Source organism: Chlamydotis macqueenii, chromosome 3 (genome assembly GCF_036417535.1).
Source record: "Chlamydotis macqueenii isolate bChlMac1 chromosome 3, bChlMac1.mat, whole genome shotgun sequence".
In the NCBI taxonomy this organism is placed as follows: Eukaryota; Metazoa; Chordata; class Aves; order Otidiformes; family Otididae; genus Chlamydotis; species Chlamydotis macqueenii.
In genome coordinates this window covers 1027634-1045006 of record NC_141558.1, presented here as the reverse complement: position 1 = coordinate 1045006, position 17373 = coordinate 1027634, and the positions used below count along the sequence as shown (strand labels likewise).

Sequence of the window (17373 nt, the reverse complement as noted above, 5' to 3'; positions counted from 1 at the left end):
TTGCTATTTTTCCTCCGTGACAAGGAAAAGTACCCAAGAGCCTGGAGCACCTCCCCGTCTCCCCGCTAACGATTCAGGCAGAGATAAATAGCACGCTGAGAAGCACGGCTGCGGTCGATAGAGCTGCGGGAAGCAGATTGCTGGAGGCTGCTGCCGCACTGGAAAAATTCTTCTTCTGTGGTTCTGTGATCTGTTACCAAAATTAGCACGACTCTTAACCAGCCGAGTCCCGCAGGGTGCTGATTGAGATCCCTTTGCAATACCACTTCGTACGGGCTCCCGAGAGAGCTTCTGCGCTCCTGATGCTCCCTGGACCAAAGGAGCGGTGTGGGGAACGGAGGGCTCCCCGTGGGCCGTTGTGGATAGAGCATCCTCCCCAGGCACAGCCCGGCCAGCTCCAGTTTTTTCTGAGAGCTCCGGTTATTTTGACAGCTCTCGCTGTTTGGACTCCTGGTGCTCAGCGTTTGCTCTCCGGCGGAGGAGGTGGGCTGACAGGCTTGTCTAGACCTCCTGGCTCTCTGCAGCTCCCTGCGGACGGAAAGGGGGCGAGGGAGGTGCTGAGGTCTTCTCCCTGGGATTCCGTGATAGGATGGGTGGGAATGGTTCAAAGCAGCTTCGGTCCAGACGTTAGGAAGCATTTATGGGACTCAGACCTCGGCATCCCGGAGACAGTTCAGCCCAGAGATGGCGCAGCTTTGGCAGGTCTGCGAGCAGAGGTGCAGCCTACCAAAGCCGAAACCCAGCAGTAAGTCCCTGCTGACCGGTTCTGATGGCTCATCGTCTCCCACATGGGCCGCCTCTGCGTTTTGCACGTGGTTTAGCACACCAAGGTGCACCAAGCGACATGGTTTGGGGAAAAACAGCCTTAACTGCAGACACACCACACTGGGCTCTGGCTCCTACCCCTCGGGAGCAATCGGGTCCCTGCGAACACACCTCAGCACGCAGGAGCATCCGAGAAAGCAGGCTGTGTGCTGAGAACACACGGACTTGGGACAAAAAAAAGGCTTATTTTTCCTTTTATTTTTAATTTCTTATACCAATTAGGGCATCCTGCTTGGCCAGCACTGGATCCCAAGCGGTCCTGTGCTCTGACACAGGGCATCCTCATCTTCTCTCCCTCCTTTGTCTCCGTGTGTGTTTCACCCTCACGTGTCTGCAGACATCTCTTCTTGATGCCAAGCATGGGACTCTCGCCACTGATGTAAACCGAACCGCCGTGCTTTGCTTGAGGCAGCTGTCTGACAGCAATCCCGCAGATTTCCAAGCCCAAATCGTGATGTGCAGGAGCTCTACCCCCTTTCCCAGCACCTGCAGGGTCTTTCTTGCGATGGGGGAGGCAGCTCCAGCAGAGCTGGAGGCAGAAATTCTTCAGACCAGTGATGCTAAACCATCATAGCTTCGTCCTCAGGCCCGTTAGCCCGGTGCTGCATCCCCGTGAGGGGGATGCACAGGCATTTGCGGGATGGTGACAGAGTTTGCAAGCTGTGATAATTGTGTTATATCAGCCCGGTGTTCCTGCTGGGGAGGGAACTGAAACCCGGCTTGATGCCCACTGCTCGTACATGGTGCTGCGATCGGCCAGGATGGGGCAAGGGCAGGGCATACCAAGGGAAAAGCAGCTGGTAATTCATTTTATCTCCTTCCAGGCAGCCTGGAACGGGGCACAGCACCGACCCAACACAACCTTTTCCAGCCTAAACATCTTTTCTCTTTGTGCAAATTCACACCGGAGCAGAGGGGAGTCGGGAAGGAAGGAGGTCGGGGCGGAGGGGACCGGTTCACTTCCACCCTAACGTGGAGCCCAGCCGGCCAAATACGCAGAGAAAACCAGTCTGGACCATGCGTGGAGCCCGCGGGCACGGCCGGGAGTGGCGCGGGTGACGGAGGGAGGACCGGCCCCGTGCAAGGCGGCGGTGGCTTTCAGCCATGCATGGAGTGGTTTGCTGTGCTGGTGTGTTCTGAAGTTCTTTCTGTACTGGAGCAAATCATCCTGGTTTTTTAAAATGCTGGCGCAATGGAAGAGCCCTCTATCTTCATATCACAGTGGGGTTTTTTTTTCCTCTCTCTCTATGAATGCCCCAGCCTTGGAGATGATGCAGAAGAAGAGCAGCACACCAGGTAAATCCCCTCACCAGCCCTGCTGAGACCGTAGCCCTCAGGTCCTCCCCTTGAAGTCCTGCTCTCCACAGATCATGTCCTTAAATCCAGGCCTAAACGTCAAAACTTGGAGGCCTGGATCTGTCAAGTCCAGATTTACACGTTTCAGCCTAGGAGCCCTCTATGCAGCATCGTACAATGAAGCAAGCCAGGGCACGGGATGTGGCACCTCCCTATCTGTTAGGTCGTTCGTGTGGTCCCTGGCATGGCCTTGGCTCAGCATAGGTCTAGGATGGTGTACGGCAGCACAGGGACTACAAGATGACAGGTCAGGGACCACCACCAACAGGCAGCCTGGATGCAGTTTGTGGAGAAAAGGGACTTCCCCCATACAGACACAAGCTGCCTCGTGCCCAGAGAACAAGCCCCACTCCATGTATTTACCAACACGGACTTATCCTTCGATTCCCTCTGTGGCCGCTAAAGAGAGATGGGTGCTTCCAGAAGTGGTTCAGGGAGAGGGGGAACCCCGCTGGACAGCCCAAATCCAGGTGGGATGGGGCTGTGCACGTCACGGCTCCTGACCGCCTCGAAACGGAGCTCCCAGGAAGCATCACCTGATAGGCGTTGACCTTGAAATATTCATGGGCAGGACGGAGCTCTGCAGTCGAAAGCAATCTGGTCGCAGTGAATTATTGATGGCATCTTTTCTCCCGCGTGCCCAGCAGAGCCAAGACATGTCCAACTGGGTTCAACCCTCCGCCTGCCGCTCGTTATCCCCATGGGTCAGTTACTGCAAAGCCGGGGCCATTGCCAAGCACCGGAGTTGAACTTGGTGATGAAAACACCCACGGCAGGAGGCTGGGGGAGACAAGACTCCCTGCTTCTGTCAGGCCTGGGCACCTCGCTGGTTTGCTTGTGCCGGCCAGTGTTGCAAACACGTTTGCTTGACGCTATTGCTGCTCACGGTGGCTTTCCAGAGCTGCTGCATCTGTAGAGCAGTGGAAATTAGTGCAGTGAGGTGCATCCCAGCAGCATCTTGCACGGCCTGAGGAAGCTCAACAAGGCTCTTGCTGTGACCTCGATCTTCCTAGGTTGCCCCTACAGTCAAAGGGAAGAGGAATCCCCCAAGGGTTGGTTTCCCACCTTGGATCTGACTCAGCCGTTGGATGTGTGCATCTCCATCCTTGGCTGTTGTGGAAGACCAGTGCGGATGGTTCATAATCTCCTTCTCCAAGTAGATGAGGAGGGTCCAAAATTGGTAACTCAAGTGCAGCATTTGGGCACATATCTTAGGGATGTCACACACCAGGCCAATGCCTCCGTCAGCGTAACCAAGCAAGTTCAGGGTCCTTTTCATCCTCAGCAAAAAAAAAAGTGAAATGTTCTCTCAAACCGCCGGTCAAGTTTCCCCACCCTTTTTGCAACCCTTCCAAGGTACCATGAAATTGCTAGGGAAAAAAAATACATCCTGAGGACCCTGAAAAGCAGGAAAAGGGCTAGGAAAAGGTGTTCAAAGCAATGAACTGCAAAGCCTCCAGCAGTTTGAGATACTTCTGGTGGCTCTTAGCCCCTAGATTGACCCCAAACTGTTCCAGTGTAGGAGATCTTCCAGCTCTAGCAGGAGCAATGGATGATGCCGGCTGCCGGGGCAGTGACGGCTCTCACGCCCTGTGCCAGAAGTGCAGATCCTGCCGCCAGCTGGGCTTTTTCCTGGGGATGGCGTGAGCGGAACACCCTGGGCTGGGTGCACACAGCTGAAGTTACCACCCATCGCCCATCCCTGCGGCAGGGAACTGTGGCTTGGGCACACCACCACCTCTCCTTGGAAGGGATGTCCCTGCATTCACCAGCTCCATGTTTCCCTGCTGCTTCAAGAAGCCTGACACTGGAATTTTTTTTTTCTTCTTTCTTTCTCTTCCTTGCCTCACCCAGGATTAAGTTTAACGACGGATACAAGTCAGTGGCAAGGTACCAAGAATGTCGTGACTGGCGGGATCTTGGCTTTTTGGTGTGGGGGGGTTGCTCTCATCCCAGCCCATCCCGGTCACCCCACATCCCATGAATATGTGACTGTCCAGGCATGAGTATGCCCAGGATTTGGGATACAGGCCAACCTGGTTTAAGCTCCAAATCTTCCTTAGTTCAAATTAATTCCCGAAACGTAAGCCAGGAGAGCAGGGTGTGTGGTCCAGACCTGGGTGAAGCCAACGCTTCACGCACCGGCCTCGCAGCACCGCATCGCTGCCAGCACGGGACGCACACGCGAGGGCTTGGGGCTGGAGCTGAAGCCTGTGAGGGAGGAAGAGCTGTACAGTAGCACGAGCCCTGTGCTCCAGGGGTTTTCTGTGGGACCCAGACCCACGGAAACCTCCTCCATGCCGCATTGCAAAGGAGAGGCGGGTCCTGTGGTCCCTCTACCAAATCCCACAAAATATGATGACGATGATGATGATGACCGTGTCTGTAGGGCTAGTGGACCCCATGAATAAGAATACGTCTGTGAAATTGTATTTATCTGGCTTGGGTGAGTCCAGGACAATGCTCCCTGCCCCAACCCATCCCTGTGAGTCCGTTCTTCATTGCTGCTGCACGATATTCGGGGGGAGGCGGAGAGGACGCAGAAGAAACCCGTGGAAGAGTGCTGGCCTGCCACTGACAAGCGGGACCTAGGTGGTTGGGAAGAGCTGTGGGACAATGCCGGCCAAGGCCAGAGTGGGACCTTGCCCTCTGGTGCCCATTGCACGGAACGAACCTTCTCAGCATCAGCACAGGAGGATCCTCCCAGGGCGGGGGGGGGGGGGGGCGGCCGTTCACCCCTTCCCCTGTCCTGGCCGGTTCCCAGGGGCCATGAGGGACTATATCTGTTTGGGTGGGTGTGTTTCTTCCTCACGTTCATCCTCCTGGCTGTGTCTTTTCCAAACAGTGAAGACCCTGAAGATCCCAGGTACCGGGCACGGTCTCCCTGCTTTGCTCCGGCCCTTTGGGCATGCTGTGTGCATGCGTGTGACAGGCGTGTTGGCGTAGCAATCCCTGCATGGCATTCAGACCCAGGGAGAGGTCCTAACTGCTTCCTGCCCTCTTCTTAATGGGGGGCAGAGCTTTCTTGTGTTCACCCAAAGAGCAGAGCTTCCTTGTGTTCGCTCTGTTCTCCCCTATGCCCAGCAAGGACTTGTTTCCTTCTACTCAGCGGCCTTTGAAAGGAGCTTTGAGGATAATATTTGTCTGTCTGTCTAGCTATCCACCCACCCATCCGTTCATCCCGTTGCAGTTCTCACCATCCACCCACCTGTCCAGCAATCCATCTCAAGACAATCCCATGCATCCATCCATCTCGCTCCATTTCCCTCCATCCGTCTGTCACTGCAGTTCTCACCATCCATCCATCCATCCATCCATCCATCCATCCATCCCAGTAGAGATCTATCTGTCCATTCATCCTGATGCCATTCCGTCCATCCTACCGTGATGCTCTCTGTCTGTCCATCTATGTAGAACACATCTTGCTCGTGCACCTCATTCCAGCACCATCACCTGAACCCAGTTCCCTGGATGCTGGTGGGTTAGGAAAGTCCTCTCACAGCAAGATCTCGCTCTGGCATGCCCGAGAGTTGGGTTGGGCGGATCGCTTGGTGCATGTTGCTGGCGGGGGTTTGGAGGGGAGAAGGTGGGCAGGGGTCTTTGTCACTTGCAGCGGGATGGACCGCGGCCGGACGAATTGCTCTTTGTGATTGCAGAGCTAAGGCTAAGGGGAAAGAGAAAAGACACCTCGTGCTACCATTCAGGTACCCTGTCCCCTCCATCCCTGCTCGTGCCCCTTTGCTGGCTCCAGCCTCAACCCTTGGCGGCAGCGTTACCGCATCCCCCCGAACCGGCTGCGGGGCAGGACCCCAGACCCATCTGTGCTAGTGAGGGCGCTTAAGACCGAGTTTCTTGAAGGTTCAAAATGAGAATTCTCTGGTGGTGATGCCGCTAATGGGGAATCTCTGCCCTTTTCAGGCACCCGGGGCCCAAACTGTGGCCGGCTGGAGCCAAAGGGGCACCTTTTGCAGCGAGGGTTGGGGTGGAAGGGGCGAGCGATAAAGCAGGGGAGGGAGAAAGGGCTGTCTGGTGCTAGCTGCCCCACCAGACCCCTGGAGAAGGGTCTCTGGTCTCTCTCACATAGCACAACCGGCTCATCCACCCCAGCACTGGCGATCCGAGCGCCCAGGACCAGCAGCACCGTGTGCGGCTGCGTAAGGAGCCAGGAGAGCAGAGTCTCTTGGAGACTGGGAGCCAGAGGGCAGCCACAGATGTGTCCTTGCTTCCCTCATCCAGGCCAGCTTCACCCCAGTGAGATGAACGGGGAAAGGATGCAGGCTCAGGCACTGCCCTGTCCCACCCACCCGAGGATGCTGCTCCCCATCCTGGCACGGCGGGGACCAGACCCTCTGGCCCTCCCAGGGCAGTTTGGGTGGGCAGTGGTGGGGACGGAGAGTTTCCCAGCCCGGCTGTGGTAGGGAAGGGTTGCCTGGGGAGTCGCAGATGCTCATCCCTGCAGCGACGCGGAGGGCTCGTGGGTGCAGACCCAGCCCAACTGCCACGCTCAGGGAGAGGTGGTGATGAGCCAGGGCTCAGCAGGGAACTCGGACCACATCCACGACCTGCAGGAGAAGGCATGGAGGGATTTCCATCCTCTCCCAGCACTGCACAGGGGCACCAGGGCAGCTTTCACAACGCAGATGTATCCAGCTGAGCCGCTGGCGTTCGTCCGTGCTTGCTCCCATTTCAAGCTCAGCTGGCAAGGGAATGATCTCCGCAGGTTTGCTCTCACAGCAAGCGTCGGTGTGGGGACAGAGCAGGAATCTTTGCTTCAGAAGTGGCTTCTGGATGGGTTTCCTTGGCTGTTTTCCAGCCCTGATGCTAAGCTGATCCCTGTCCATGCCGGGTGGGATCCATCCGAGACTCTGCCCTTCCCAAACTCCCACCCAGCGCCGGGTCCTGCCCCCTGCTTTGTGCTGGAGCTCATCTTCTGGACTTCACATCTCCAACAACCCACCCGGCAACACTGCAAACAAAAATGTTTTGGTTTTTTTTCTGTGCTCCAAAGCCACCCTCCTGCCCCATCTCCCCAGCACAGACGTGGCCATGGGGTGGAGTAACAAGCTGTAATTAAAACCCAGCCCTGCTAATTGCTTGCTAGAGCTGGTTAATTGCTTTCCCCTCCCCACTTTGCTGATGCATAACAGGGGAGATGAGCCGGGGCCTTCTCTGGAGGATGAGGGTGAGGATGAGGGTGAGGGTGAGGGCTTCACCTCTACCAAAAAGGAGAAGCAGCTTTGTCTCCTGCCCCGGCAGCATCCCCAATCCCTGTGCGCACTCACCCACTCAGGCACAGCTGGAGCTGCTTCACTGGCCCCATGCACACATCCAGTGAACGCCCATCACCTCCAATGCTGGGAACTGAGGTTCTCCCGAGCCCCTCTAGCCGAACAGAGGGTTGCACAGAGGTGTTATCTGCCTAAATTACAGATGTGAGCAGGACAGGGGTGTTTGGGGTCGGCCCTGCTGAGGAAGGTTGCCCCTGACCCATGGCCTGGGGATGGAGCATGTGGAGCCCTGGTAGGGAGGAGGGACGCTGCAAAGGGAAGAGCAGCCTCTTCTGATGGTGTGTTTGGATTTAAAGCCCTTGAAGTGCACTGAAGCTTGTTTGCCTTTTGTCCCCTCGATGCGTGGCCACCGGCTCCAGCAAAGGCAAAGAGAAGACGAAGGAGCACAAGTAGGTTGGCTCTCCCTGCTCCTTCTCCTCCTCCTCCTTCTCCTTCTTCCCAGCTTTTCTGGCTCATGTTGTGGCTGATCCGGTACGCGGCATGCTCTCCCTTTCTCTAAAGCCTGCCAGCCCTGGAGGAGCTTGGGTCTCTTGGATGTGTGAGCCTGCAGAGAATATTTATCTCCAGCAAAAGCCAAATGTAAGAGACAGGCTTGGAGCGGTCCCTGGCAGCGCCGGAAGGGAACTGTGAGTTCCTTCTCTCTTCTCTTGAGAGAAGCCTGATTCCCGTTGGGTCTTGGATGGGTCCAGGCTGGAGGGAGAGTTTCCCAGCTTGGGCATGGAGAAGGCTTGAGTGCAGGTCATCAGGATGGGGCTGGGATTTAGCACCAGTCTTGTGGCTCCTGTGCTCATGGGTCCGGCTGCCACATCATCCGTGTAGACAAGCTTCTTCAGCTCCTGCCTTTCTTTTAACCACGGCCGCTTGCGTTGATAGCAGGCCAGACTGCGTCTGAACTCTGTTACGGGAGCGATGGAGGCAGCGCCTGCCTGACTGGTGTCATTCCTGCAAAGAAATGAGCTGTGGAAACCCTGTTCCCTGCTCCCAACTCCCCAGTCAAAAGCAATGATTAAAATGTCCTTTTTAGCCATGAATAATTAACCGGTAACCTGCAACCGTATCTTCAGCTAGAGGCTGGCCAGGAGAGAGACTGCTTCCCCCTCCCTGCCTGTGTCTCAAAATCTGCCTGCGCTTCGCCACCAACTGAAGAGAATTCATCTGCTCAGTCCCGTATTAGACACCAGAGAATCCCCAGGGAGAGTGCTGCAGGAGGCTAGGTGGATACTCTGGTATCTAATGCAGGTTTAAGCTTGCTTGGAGGCTTGTCCCTGTTTGGGGACCGAGGCGTTCAATACTCCACCCCCAAACTTGCAAGTCCCCGGTCTGGACCCTGCTGCCCAGTCGGGTTGCGGTGGGCCAGCAGCCTGCGGTGTTTTGGAGGGGAGCAGGCAGCAGCGTTCTCTCCGGCATTTCGGTTCTTTAGGCAAGCGGGCTTTGGCAAGGTGGGGGGGCTTTTGGTGCTGCCGTGCAGCCGGTGTCGGCATCTCAGGTTCGCGGGCCCCCATGTAATATTCATGCGGGGACGGTGTCAGCTCTCCGCCAGCGCCGGCTTCCCATCCCTGCCGTCGGATGCCCGGCAGGAGCAGCGGAGGGGTTGGCACAACCTTTGCTTAACGCTGCAAAGACCCTCCTGGAGAGGAGGCTTGGCCGAGGTCCCCATCCCTCCTCCGTCCTGACCCGCCCGCGGGGGCACGGCTCTGCCCTCGGCATCGGGATGGCCACCCCACCCTAGACGTGCCACTGGACGCTCTCCTGCCTCGGCTGAGCTCTCCCAGCATCTGCTCTTGGGGGAAGCCAAGTCCTGGATGGCTGGCAGGTGAAGGTAGTACCCCCGAGGGGCGGGAAGGGGCAGGGGGGGTTGTATGGGATGTGTCCGCACTCACATGGCTTGGGAGAGGTGACAGATGGGGTTTGGGAAGGGGTTGGGGGACAAGGGTGAGCTGCTGGACGTCTGCATCCAAAGCATCTGAGATGGCTCCTTCCTCATCCTACACTTGCTTCTTCCCTTCTCCTCAGCATGTACCAAGTGTGCTGCCAACATCTGCCAAAATCCACTTTTTCTTCTTGGTTTTTTTCCTTCTTCTTGTTTTTTTTTTTTCCTTCTTCTTCTTGTTGTTTTTTTTTCCCCTTCTTTTTCTTGTTTTTTATTTTTTTCTTCTTCTTGTTTTTTTTTCCTCTCTCAGTGACCTCCAACTCCATTGTTTCCTAGATATTCACCTCCCTGGAACTCCAGTCCACTGCAATAATACCAATGAGGGCAGTGGTGGAGGAAGGAGGCAGCACCAGATGCTGTAACTGGGGCTGCGACCAGCAGCAGGGAGATGTGGCTGGGAAGGGGACATGGGGACAGCACCTGAAGTTTTATGCCACCGAGGGACCTCGTGCCCTCTGGACTCTGCTTGCTGAGCCAGCGAGAGCTGAGGCTCGTCTCGTGGGCTGGTGATGCTGGGACGGGTCTCGGTGCATGCTCCTTGGACCGGTTGCTCGGTCTTGTTCCCCATGGCCCAAATTCAGCTTCACCATTTCACTGGTAGGGGCATCAGATGCTGTGCTGCCCAAGACCCTGTGCATCCTCAGTGCCCGTGCAAGGGCTCCGTTATTTTGGGTCCTGGCAGAAGACCGGCACTGCCAGTCTCTTCCCAGCGGAATCCTCCTGGCTCCGTCACCGGTTGCTCTTCTGCTTTGTTTTACTTCCCAAGGAACCTCAGAAATTCCCGGGACAGACGCAGTGATTTTATCACTAACCATCTGCAAGCAAATTAATTGCCTGCGTGCCAGCTCTGGGGCTGGTGGTTTGGGTTTTTTTTCCCTCAGTTTTTAAGAAATTAATTGGAAAGAAGGGAATGTGATGTAACCGACCCTGGAGGTGCGTTGTCTTACGGAGGGGCTGTGCGGCTGCTGGGTTCCCCGCGGCTGCTGGAAGGAAGCTCGGTGGTGGAGAGGGATCTCAGAGCAGTTTCACAGCCTGAGCTCTTATTACAGTCTTTACTCATAAAAAAAATGAGTTTGCAAATAGATTAAAAGTGTTAATTTCCTGCGTAGCGCCTCGAAGCAGATGTTCCCTGGCGGGATTACAGATGTGGAAACCCATCTCCTTCTACCCATGGAGGAACTGCCCTTTCACTGAGGATCCCGTGAATTAATCACAGCTACCAGAGCCCGCCCCGGGCATTGCTTTAGTCCCAGTTAAACCTCAGCTATAAATAATTCCTGGATTTTATGCTGGCCACGTGCCCCGATTGAATTCCCCCTCCCTTGGTGAATACGTTATCCTCCTATTCTCCTTCATTTTCTTGTCGTTTGCTCCGGCTCCATCGGTAGCCTGCAAACTTCCCGTTGTTATTTAAGACAACTTTTACTAGAATAACTCAGAACCTCCCACCTCTCTGCCACAGCAACATGGACTCACCTCCAAACAGCAGGGAACCGTTTCCCGAAAATATCCACCAGGTTTTATTGTCGTTAACAATCTCTGACCATTCTGCATTTGAGAGCAATCTGGTTTGCAGTGCAGAAATCCTGTTATTGACTGAATTTGTGTGTACTTGCTGCAGCAAACACAAAGCAGGAGCCCAGGCTGTCAAAGCCCTTGCGGTCGCGTGGGCTGGTTTCCCAGCTGGGGTAATGGTCCCAGTCCCACTGAAGCGTTGGGACTGGGAGTTACGCTTCTTCAACTTGCCGTGAAATGATGGATATTTTCAGAAAGCGACTGGCGAACCATGACTTTATCAGCCAGTCCAGCCCAAACTGCCCTGAGTGAGTTTGACCCCAGCCTAGATCACAGACGGGAGGCTAAGGCTGAGCTGGTACTGGTATTTACCGCACTGGAAGGAGAAAAATCACGTTGGTGCAATGGGCTGCTGGGAAACCTTAGGATCGGCATAGGTTCGCTGCTGGTCTAGCCGAAGAGGTTACTGGTTTTCCACAGCGAGGTGGTGGGGGAAGCGGTCGGATGCTTTAAGTCTTGGTTAATGGTTGTGGGTCGCGGGAGCAATTGCACAAACGGGTCAGGAGAGGTGCCGAGTCCGTGGGCAGCGGGGGCCAGCAGCAGAAATAGGAGGCGTGGGTGGAGGAGAAGAGGTTTTTTGGCTGCTAATGTGGTGCTCCAGCCTTGTGTTTTATCCCAAGTTGGGGCATTCCCTCAGGAAAAAAAAAAAAAAAGAGACCCAAGACTCGAAGGCACTCAACTGTGATCTTCACCTTGCCCTGCGGTGTGTTTGCAGCAGCCTCTGTTTAATCTTTCAGCTGATATTTCTTCTCTTGCTTTTGAGCTGTGAAAGGCTCCTGTTCCCATCCCCAAGTCCCAGAAAATAACACTGAAAATACAGTAATTTTTTTTTTCTCCCTTTCTTCTTCCAGAGCCGGGAAAGGAGTTTTTTCAGCCATGAAGCTTGGCAAGACGCGTCCGTCAAAGGATGACCACCGGAAACAAGGTATGTTGGTCCTGGGAGAAGGTTGTTCCTGGCTCCAGTGCTGCTTTTTGGCTGTTCTCCACATCCTAGGACAGCAACTGATCAACAGGTGCTTTCCTGACCGGACCCTATTGTCTGATCTCTCCATCACTGGAGAAACTCTGGCACACCACAGAACCACAGAGGGGTTTGGGTGGGAAGGGAGCGCTGAAGGCCACCCAGTGCAACCCCCCTGCCAGGAGCAGGGACATCTCCAACCAGATCAGGTTGCTCAGAGCCCCGGCCAACCTGGCCTGGAATGTTTCCAGGGATGGGGCATCCACTGCCTCTCTGGGCAACCTGGGACAGTGCTCCATGACCCTCAGTGTAAAAAATTTCTTCCTTATGTCTGATCTAAATCTATCCTCTTCCTGTTTAAACCATTACCCCTTGTCCCATCACTCCATGCCCTACCAAAAAGTCTGTCCCCAAAGTGACTCACATCACTGAGAGTTTCCCATTGAAGGCTTGGCCAGATTTCAGTTGCCTTGTGCAACTGTGGCAACACGTGGGCATCGTGCAGGCAGCTTCTGGCTTATTTTTAGGGATAACGTGCAAATTTGAAAATGCAAAGTGGAATTTAGCCCTTGCACCTTCCTGGGCGCACAGGCAGCAGCCTGTCCCCGGGCTGGGCACCGCGATGGCACTGAAATTTGATGCCTTTCTGGAAACGCACAAGAAGGTCAGCGATTGGAAATTTGTTGTTGTTTTTCCATTCAGACCGAAGGGTTGGGTTTCAACAACAAAGAATTGGACGAAGGCATGTTTGCCGGCAAGGACAAAGCATTGCTTTAGATACTGTTTCTGGGCAAATCGCCAGTGGTTTTCAGCCACATTTGAGGGCAGGAAAAGTGGAATTTGGCCTGGGACACCAGTGTAGGTAGAGGCATCGGTGGCCTGTGGGATGATGTGGCATTGAAACCTGGGTGGCCTCCCTCTCTCCCCGGTGCCTGGGCCTTCGTTGCATGGTTAAAGCTTCATGCGAGACCGTGGGGAAAGCAGCTGGGATGCAGAGGCGGGAGCAGGGTGTGCTGGCAGGGAGTGCCTTCACAGATTTACCCGTGATCGGGGAACGGTTGCAACACAGCTGGTGTATTGCATGGTGTGGTCAGTGGCGCAGAGCCACCAGGCTCCTTCTTCCACCTTCCCTGGGGACCTCTGGCTTTCACACGCCTCGCCAGGGCTCTGCTCTCGTCACGTCACCCTCCTCTCTCAGTCTCAGGGCTGTCTCAGTTGTGATCCCTACCCTTGGTCTGCCCGGCTGATGACGGGACGGGGTGGATGCGTTGCATCCTTCTGTCCGAACACGCGCTGCGGTGGAGGGGTAACTCCCCGTTGGCCAAGCCAGCATCCCTGTTGTCCCATGGTCTGCTCTCCTTACGCCATCCCATATGGACTGCTGGTCCTGCTCAGGTCAAACGGACCCACTCAATCACCGAAAACCAAGCCGGGAGAGTGCGAATCTGTCCGCCCACTCACGTGTGGGAGGATTGGATCTGCTCGGGTCCTTCCTGGCTGGTGTGGCTCCGACTCAGTCTCAGAAACTCCCCGTTGAGATGAGGACACCCTTTCCCCACCCAACCTGCAGCAGTGTGTCTCTCCACCCTGATGGAAAGCTTTTCCTAACACCCAGCTTCAGCTGAAGCCCATGTTACCTCACAAAACCAGGCCAGAATATGAGGAAAAACCTGATTTCTGGTCTCTTGGAGCAAGCTATGAGCTTGCCTAGGTTCATCAAGAGAGTGAACCTGATTCCCAGGAGCGGTGTCTTTGCTGGACGAGTGGATTTGTACAGCTGTGCCACAAAAACCAACCAGTGACCCAACAGCTCTACTGGTGGCTTTGGCCCAACATAAAAAAAATGGAAAATTACTGTTTTGTGGTCATTTCTTGACTGGAGCAAAGGCAGGAGGGGCAGGCATGACAACCACATGCATTGTGCACAGGAAAGGAGTATCTCAGCGACTTTTTTCCAGTAGAAACACAAACCGGTGGACAACGCAAATTTTCTTGCCTTTGCTCTTCTGGCAGCTAGAGCTGCAACACTTGCTCGAATGCACTTTCAGCCCTTGAAGTATGGGGTGTTTGTCGTTTTCTGTTTCTTTTTGCCTTCATGAAACCGTATACAGGCGTACTGCCCAGGCGGAATAATGCGTCACAGGAGGTAAAGCTCTTTTTTAATCCCTTTTTAGACCAGGTTGTTTGTGACCTGACCTGGTGGCCATTGTTCTTTGTATCATCAGGTGAGGTTGATAGGACGTATTGGTTACCTTTCTCTTCGCCTTTAATTATTCACCGAGTGGAAACAACGAGAGCCATTCTTTTGTCTTCTTTATGCAGATGAACCCGCTGTTTTGGAGGCAGAAGACCTGGACCGAAAAGCCATGAGATATGGAGGTGGGCTGGAGCCAGACGCCATCTCCTTGGCCTCCGTCACAGCTGTCACCACCAACGTCTCGAACAAGAGGTGAGGTCCAGACGTGAGCTTGCGCAAGCCAGGAGGTGAGGGCACGCTGGTGGACACCCCACAACCGTGTGTCCCCCGAGATTGGGTGTGTTGGAAATACTTGACCTGCAACAAAGAGCACCATTGTTCTGCGGTGTTTCACAGCCCCCAGAGTTTATATTCCTCAGAGTCAAGGAGGGCAGGAGCTTCGAGGGGTGACCCTGCAAATGCTCTGCACAGCTCACAGTGAGTCCGTCTGTGGTCTGACAGAGAGTTTCTTCTGCCCCTCCAAAGGTCCAAGCCTGACATCAAAATGGAGCCGAGCGCTGGGAGGCCCATGGATTACCAGGTAGGTGATGTCGTTGTGTCCCCGACCTCGGCTCATGGGAGTCACCACCCACAGGGTGAGGGAATGAGTTTGTGCTGAGTTTCAACACGCTGCACTCGTAAAACACGACTTCCCAGGAGCCGGTGTTTAAATGGTTGAGCGATAAGGTCAAGATTAAATAATTAACTGGGTTTGTGCTCCGTCGTGTGAAGCCCAGGAAGCCCAAATTAGTCTGCCATCGAAGCAGCCTGCTCCAACACATTTGTCTTACTTCCCAAGAGCTTTCCATGTGCTGGTCGGCGTTCAAGCTGGGTGAGCCCTGGCTGGCAGTAGGTTGCTCGCTGGATTTCCTCGGATAGGCTGGTGCATGGCCACTCTTGTCCTGTTCAGCAATGCTCCCGTTCCTGCCGCACTATCTAAAGTGGAAAGAACCACACGTTTAATTTCCCAAGGCGCAGATGACCCGTGCTGCTCCCTTTTATCTTACAAGTCGGTGCCAGCGTGATTCATTCTTCTCATTTTCACCAAGTGGTGCCGATTCAGCAGCAATTTAGCTTTGTGTCCTCACCTCCCAGCGCAGCAACGCCTTCCTGGGGATATCTGGGAACAATGCAAATAGTGATTTTTTTTTTTTATAGAGATTTATTGCAGAACGTTTGCAGCATCCACTGCACACCAAATTACGAGGCGTGCAGGGAATGAGCATGCTTCGTTCTGGAGGGGGGAGCATAAGGAACATAAAGAGGAGGGGAAAGGCTCAAAACCAATTACAACCAAGAGGCAGAAGGAACACAAGGTCCAGTTATTTGGCCACTGCAAACAGGAGGATCACAAGGTTGGTGTTCATGGGCAATGGCGAAAAGCTTCCTCAGAGGGCTCGGCTGCCCTTTACCAGCTGCCTCTTAGAAGAAGAATAGACTATTTCAGCTTAAATTATCCCAGCATCTCAGCACTTTCTGGTGGGTTTTTTTTCTTATTTTTTTTTCTTTTTTGCTTGGAATCTGAGACTCTTAAAGAAATCTGATTGAAAGTCAAGCCTCTTAATACATTACCAAAATGAAATTTCTCCAAATTTACCCACAAAGATAATAGTTTCATTTTTTAACAGATTTCTATTTTCCTTTTTTATATGATTTAAGACAAAGCTGAGTCCAAGTTACAAAAATAATTAATGATAGCTAGAGAAGCCATGTGTAAATTAAGTCATCTGTTGGGCTTCAAAAGAGCCAGGACTGAGAGCTCGTGTTAATTTAAAATAACAGTTTTAAGTGATACCCAAATTTGCTATGCTTTGAATCCCAGACGTTGCCTGTCCTACCACCAACTTGTGACAGATTTTAAAGAGACGACTCTAGAAAAATGGCTGCTGGGGATTGAAAAGCTTTGGTGCCTACATGAAATGATACCTTATGCTTTTTAGTTAAATTAAAAAAATTAGGTATAATCCAAGCAGGAATTTCCAACATTCTATTGAAAGTAGTTTCTTCTTCACACACCACATACCTCCGTTTAACTAAAACGACATGTGTGTATGCATGCATATAGGAGGGATGAACCATGAAATTATGGGGAACACTCCAGAAATAATAAAGAGTAGAGTAGAGTAGAATAGAGTAGAGCTTGTCTGAGCAGCCTGGTGACCAGTAGACCCCAGAGCTGCCACCGTTGCACGGAAAATGCCTCAAAAACAAGAGGTGGGGAGACGGGCTAAGGCAGCGAGAGGCATCTGGTGCTGCTCTCAGGAGGTGAAGGTGCACGAATCCCTCTCCCCAGGTCAGCATCACCATCATCGAGGCCCGGCAGCTCGTTGGGCTCAACATGGACCCTGTGGTCTGCGTGGAGGTTGGAGAGGAGAAGAAATACACGTCCATGAAGGAGTCGACCAATTGCCCGTACTACAATGAGGTGAGTCCGTCCTCCAGTGATGCTCATGACAACCCGCTCCTGGGGGTCTACATTGCTGTTAGTCAGTTAAAAGTAATTTCTTGTCACTTTAGTTTTTTTCCTTTTTTTTTTAGTTTTGTCACCTCTTGCCAAAATAAGATGAAGTCTCAAACCACATAAAAGGAGAAGTTAAGCCTTTGCCCTCTGGTATTTTGCAAAATGCTAAAAAGTGCACTCCGTTGATCTCTACTAAATTATTGTTCATTTTTTCCAAGAAGTTAGCCCTCCCTTCTAGTTCCTCAGACTGCAGAGGCTGGCAGTGCTGGGGCTCACATGGGTCTGTCCCTGCTGTGACATGTGCTCCAGGATGTTCCTCCATGCAGTCACACCTTCTCCAGGCTGACCCTGCACCGTAATCCTCTCTTTCAATCCGAAAGGAGCCCACCTGGCCTTTCCTGCCTTCACGACTGCTCTTTCCCTTCCAGTACTTCGTCTTCGATTTCCACGTCCCCCCAGATGTCATGTTCGACAAGATCATCAAGCTGTCCGTAAGTGAGCACGGTTGCGTTGTCCTTTTCATGGGGCTTTGGAAGAAACCAAGCCCATTTTACCTATGCACTAGGCGTAGATTTAATGTCCTTGATGCGAGGCCCTCAACAGGAGCTGAGGTGTTTGGTCCTTCGAGCCTCACCTCTTTTGCAGACCCCCAGTCCCTCTTTCTGTTGCTGACCTTCATTGCTGGAGCCACACAGCTCCACTTCTGCATTTGCTATCTCCCTCCACGGCTAACCTCTGATA

At 53.6% G+C, this 17373-nt stretch overlaps 1 protein-coding gene across 1 annotated transcript in view; it reads left to right on the top strand.

Moving 5' to 3' along the window:
* OTOF (otoferlin) overlaps positions 1 to 17373 on the top strand; it is a 92677-nt gene that overhangs the window by 39894 nt on the left and 35410 nt on the right. The window contains exons 6-10 of the mRNA XM_086743325.1: positions 11826 to 11899; positions 14258 to 14384; positions 14658 to 14712; positions 16465 to 16596; positions 17061 to 17123. Coding sequence (XP_086599451.1) covers positions 11826 to 11899; positions 14258 to 14384; positions 14658 to 14712; positions 16465 to 16596; positions 17061 to 17123 — 451 coding nt within the window. The remainder of the gene's footprint in view (positions 1 to 11825; positions 11900 to 14257; positions 14385 to 14657; positions 14713 to 16464; positions 16597 to 17060; positions 17124 to 17373) is intronic.